At 25.2% G+C, this 5,677-nt stretch overlaps 1 protein-coding gene across 1 annotated transcript; it reads left to right on the top strand.

Annotated features, from left to right (window-relative positions):
* Nucleotides 1-4,613: 4,613 nt before the first annotated feature.
* LOC122851753 lies at nt 4,614-5,448 on the top strand. Its single transcript, XM_044151196.1, has 2 exons — nt 4,614-4,657; nt 4,747-5,448. The coding sequence occupies exons 1-2, from the start codon at nt 4,630-4,632 to the stop codon at nt 5,319-5,321; spliced, it is 603 nt and encodes a 200-aa protein (XP_044007131.1). The 5' UTR covers nt 4,614-4,629; the 3' UTR covers nt 5,322-5,448.
* Nucleotides 5,449-5,677: the final 229 nt, after the last annotated feature.

The following is a 5,677-nucleotide window of genomic DNA, read 5'->3' as shown; positions in this document are numbered from 1 at the left end:
TATTATTTATGTAACTATTTATGTAGCTATTTTAATTTAAAAATATATGCAGTTTGCGTACGAATATATTCAGAGTACTTAGACAGAGTACTTATTAGTAAATAAAATTAATAAATTCATCTACATACAAAATTATAAAAAATATTAAAATAAATAACATTTTTAATCATCAAGTTCATATGAAAATTGATGCTCTTTAAATGCACATTCTGTCGATAATTTTTGTTATAAATTCATCATCAACATTTGAACAATGTTTTACATCCAAATAAATAAGTGTTTTGATTCTTGATATACTGTCATACATGCCAATGCTAAGACTTGAATTATTAACATCAAAATGTTTCAGTCTATTTAATCTTGGTAATTCACTTATTAAATTTTTTTCAATATATTTGATTGATGATAAATTAAGATGTTCCAAGTTTATTAAATTGAGTATTGGCATTTGATCATTCAACTTACAACCATGTAGATCCAAGTAAATCAAGTTTTCCATTTTACAAATTTCCATCATTGCTATTCTTTCCAATTCAAAATAACGAAGTGTCAAATCCGACAAGTTTTCAAATTCTTTAATAATCTGTAATAATAAATATAATGTTTATTATTGACAAGTTAATTTATTAACGAGTGTTAATATATAAATATTTTCTTTTCATAAATGAGTAATAAACCTACCAATGAAAAATCTTCGGCAAGTAGAATCATCATTTCATTCGAAGTATTACTTTGAAGATATAACTCATTTATTGCTGGATTTATAGTACGTAAAAGGTGATGGTACATATCAATGGCATTTTTTGGTGATGAATTATCGATAATTGCTGTATTTTTAAATATTTTTAATTTGTTTAAATTTTTAAAACCATCTTCCAAGTGTTTTTCTTCGAATTTATTTAAATTTAATTTGAAATTTAAATTAACAACATTGATACAATTGTTGTTGATGTATTCAATGACAGATGAATCACATGTATATTCTGTTATTGTTAAATGACTTATTAAATCAGAATTGATCCATAAATTTTCCGGAATATTAAGACTTGTTAGAATATTTTCAGTTTGATTTATCCATTTTGCGATGTCGATTTTTTTTGTCTTGTACCCATTGTAACCATTTGTTGGTTATCACTGTAAAAATTTAACAAGTCTTGAATGTGCATTTAACAATAATTCATTGATGTATAATGCTGATCGATTTGTTCGGGCATTTACACAGTTGGATAAATTAAAATGCATAAAAATGAAAGTGAATTGTCAATACAATAATATAATGATTGATCTCTTTGCAATAATTAATAGTCTTCCGGAAGAAATTAATGAAATTTATTTATTTTCTCCGTTGCAACTACATAGAACGTTTTCTCTGGTAAGTTGTTATTGAATACCAACGGTTGTTTGTGTATCACCAGTGACAAACAAAAGTATCAATTACATACAAATTATTCAAATCAATTATTATTACTTTCAGACTCTTAAAAAATTTAAAAATCTTCAAAAAATGACAATACTTGGCCACTATTCAGAAAATATTCTCCATGAAATAGCAGATAAAACAAAGATCGATGTCCGGAATACAGATAATATTACTATTAACCTGGTTATTGCTGCTGATCAGGTAACTAAAAATCGTACAAATGGCATTATTTTACACATACGAAAAAATGATTCGGCAATAAACGAAGCTTTCAAGTCAATAATTAAATCTCAATGGTTGGTTGTTGAATAGATGCAATTAAATTATCGTTTACTTATTTCTAATTTATTCTTAAAAACACATACAAAATACGTTGCTAAGTCAATGACATTAGGGAGACATTGTAAAAGAATACATTATTATTATTATAACTCGTTTCCTATATTACTTAAAATTATAAAAATTTAAATGACAATTTTAATATTTTTGGAAAACAAAGTTAAAAAAAATAAATATACTTTTTCAAATAAGTTTTCGTATATGGAACATTTATTTTTACCGTTAATCGTACATATATGTAATTACAGGTTTGATGATATCCAAGTGACTCGATAAACTATTTTATATTTTTAATAAACGTGCCAGTTAATATTGGTACTTACAAATTTGTAAGTATGGTAAATTTTTGAACATGACAATCGCATCTTATTGAAGATATATTCTTTTAATAAATAATCATTAACAAAAATAAATTGATTAATTGTTCACTTCAACAAATGTTTTTAAGGATTCGTTGAGAATGAATAACATATATTATATTTCAAAAACTGACAATAAATTACAGCACAATTATACTTTGTTATTATTTATATAATATTCAAATTTTTTTATTTACAATTCGAAACTTTTTGATTACTTTCCACTACAACTCGAGACTTTCATAAATGAGTTATCAAAACCACATGTTGGTAACGTAGACTTTCAGCTGAGATCATATCATTCCACCTGAGTTTTTTGTTGTTTTTTTTTTTTACATTGGTATCAAAGTCATACACATAACAAATAGCAATAGCCCAAGTCATGGTCAAACGTGCAAAACGTCTGATTATAACTCATCATAGAATCAATACATTTTTTTTGTTTTTTTTTTTTTTAATTCGTTATCAATGACATTGTCCATCAAAAAAAAAATCAAATCAACAAATCAAAGGATCAATTAAGGTAAATGACAATATTACATTGATAAGATAATCACGTGTATTAATTGTATTTTAACATGTTGCATGACATTCAATATTATTTGGCTTTAAATATAATTTTATTGATGTTGATTTTACTGGTTAATCATATTTCAATTTATTCTTTATGATCCCCGGCGGAAAAAAATCCCTCCAGATTTTTTCTGGAAGTCTCGCGTCAAAAAACCAATGGAAAAAAGCCATTATAAAGAAAAATAGTTGAAGATATAATCGAGATTTTCATAGCAATTATGCTGGCATTGAATTGAGCATATCTTTCGAAATATTAATATATATGACCTAATTCAAAGTTTATAATTTTGATGAAATAATTTGTATTTGTTGAGCTTCGTAATCCACATTTGAAGATGATTACAACGACATTATATAGAAGTCTCTAGTCTTGGTCTTTTTTTTTTTTTTATTATTTTTGGCGCTAAAAAAAAACATATGTGTGATAACGATGATAAACAGACTGGAACAGACTCTTTTTCACTGTACACTAGTGGTCTTCGATTCTTAAAGAAAATATCGGAATCGGAGTATCGATACTTTTTTTTCAAGAATCGGAAAATAGATGCATCGGCCGAAAAAAGTATTCAATACTTAAGTATCGAGTATACTTTTTTTTTCTTTTCTGAATAGATTATTATTTGATTATAATATTTTTTAAATATTTTCTAATATTAGAAATATCAGAAAAAATAAAAGAATTTTATTTATTTATATAATTATTTATTGATTTGTCCCATGGTTTACAATCAATGGTAGAAACATTTTTCTAATATAATAGAACCATGGCTTGCAAATAAATAAAAATAGAAAAAAAAATTTGAAATGAAAAAAATTAACCAAGTCATTGCATATTTCTTCTTGGCTTAGTACACCCTATTTTTTCCGATTCTTGAAAAAAAGTATCGAGTAAAAGTACTCGATACTTTCCAATTTAATATCGGCTTGTCGATACATCAGCAAAAATCGAAGACGACCACTGTACACACTTGTTCGCAACACAAACAAGGGAAGAAAAAAAGAAAGTAAGTTAACAATTTAAGTTTGGGTAAAGATATTTAATTGATGCTGATAATAAATTAAAAGTACTTGATATAATATTAATAATTTTAATTAATTAAAGAATATTTATTTTTAATATTTCGACAATTATTGACAAATGTCTGTTGAGGTTAGAAAAATTGACCAATGATTTTTTTGTTTGTTAAAATAACTTTGTAAATAATAATAATAATTAATTAATTATGGCTGAATTTCAAAATATAAAAAAAAATATCCTTTTACCAAGTTTGATTGTTGTTTTGTAATTTGTTTTGTAATAAAATGTTTTTTGTAATTTTCTACCATGTTTTAACCGAGATAATTAGGGTCAAAGTTGACAACAATTTAACACTTCAAGGAGGTTATGCAGCTAACAGTCACACTCTTTTATTTTGAAATAATGAGGATAATGAGAATTTTGTACACAGTTAGATCTTTTTATTCTGAATACGACGGTATAATTATTTTCTTATGTTGATCGGTTAAATTTTTTGTAATTAATTATTGAAAATATTATTTAACATTGGCTCTTATGGAGATTTCAACCATTTTTCTCTGATAGAAAAAATGATGAAAAAGTCTTGAAAAAAATCACACATATACTAGAAACCGAGTTTTATTAATTGCGCGAAAAATTTTCATATGTTGATCGGTCAATTAATGAGTAATTAATTATAAACTTTGCAAAAATTAGATTTAAAAAAAATTAAAAGCGCCCCGCAACACCCGCAACGAATTTGTGCATAACCTCCTTAACACACAAGCATAGGAAGCATCGGCACGTTTTCACATCTATTCTTCTATAATCATCAAAATTATCCTATTAAAAAACTAAGTGATAATTTTTTTTTCATTTTGTTTCAGTCGCGAGACATTATTTTTGGCTTGAAAAATAAATATTTCATTCAGTGACAAAAAATGGCACAAAAAAATGATGGACCATCAAGTAAGAATAACTAAACAAATATTACATTAAATTTCTAATCCACAACATTGTTTAAATACTTTAATTTAAATTTTTGATTTTCTCTTTAGATAAAAAAAAAATGCTGGACAATGATGAGATCAACAATCTTTGTGATCTACTGAGCATTCGTGTTGGAAAACTAAATATTGGTACAAATCAAAAAATTACACTACTAGTTGATCACATGAAAATGGATGCAATGAACATTACTCAAGATGAGTATGCACACTTAGATCAATCTTATTTTTCCCGAAATACTGAAAACATCATTGACATGGATTGTTGTAAATACAAACAAACAAAAAATTTTGATATTGATTTGGATATCGAAACAATACTTAAGACAATAAATGTTAAAGGATACATTGATCAATGTACATTAAATTACTACAAAACTGGAGATTTGAAAGCTTCACATCATCATGGATATCGTCAAGAATTAAAAGGTACATTGATTTTATTATTACCATCAGAATGTGTTGGTGGTGACTTTTGTTTTGATGATTACAATGCTGAAAAAGATATGGACAAATCAGCATTAAGATTTATTTATTTTAATAATGGAATGGAACACTCAGTTACCAAAGTTTTAAGCGGCAATCGTTTATCATTGGTTTATAATGTTTATGATCCTAATCATTAGCGAAAAAATGTTATTGGATCCAATAACTCGTTATTTATTTCCCTAATGAACATTACAAAAAAATTTAATCATACAATTAACTATTGCAAAAGAGCAGAAAATATTTTACTTGGTTATTATGAACGTGATGCTGCATTCAATAAACGTTTACGTAAAGATATTATGAAGCTAAATATAATGTTAATAAAAAAATGATAATAAATATATAAAAATTTCAAATGCATTTGTAATAAATTATTGCTAATAAATTAAAAGAAAAAAACTCATAAACTTGTATGTTTAAAAAAATATTAAAAAGTAGTTATTTAAATAAAAAAATTAACAAATTTCCTTAAAATTTTTTTCCTGATAACTCT

The sequence above is a fragment of the Aphidius gifuensis genome, linkage group LG3 (assembly GCF_014905175.1).
Source record: "Aphidius gifuensis isolate YNYX2018 linkage group LG3, ASM1490517v1, whole genome shotgun sequence".
In the NCBI taxonomy this organism is placed as follows: domain Eukaryota; kingdom Metazoa; phylum Arthropoda; class Insecta; order Hymenoptera; family Braconidae; genus Aphidius; species Aphidius gifuensis.
Note: the sequence above shows the minus strand (reverse complement) of the source record. Positions and strands in the feature narration are given on the sequence as shown.

Bases quoted from the DNA above. Each gene is read 5' to 3' on its own strand.
- LOC122851753 (XM_044151196.1), top strand. From the start codon at position 4,630: ATGGCACAAAAAAATGATGGACCATCAA. The intron at 4,658-4,746 runs GTAAGAATAACT...TTTTCTCTTTAG, and splicing joins AAAAAATGATGGACCATCAA to ATAAAAAAAAAATGCTGGAC.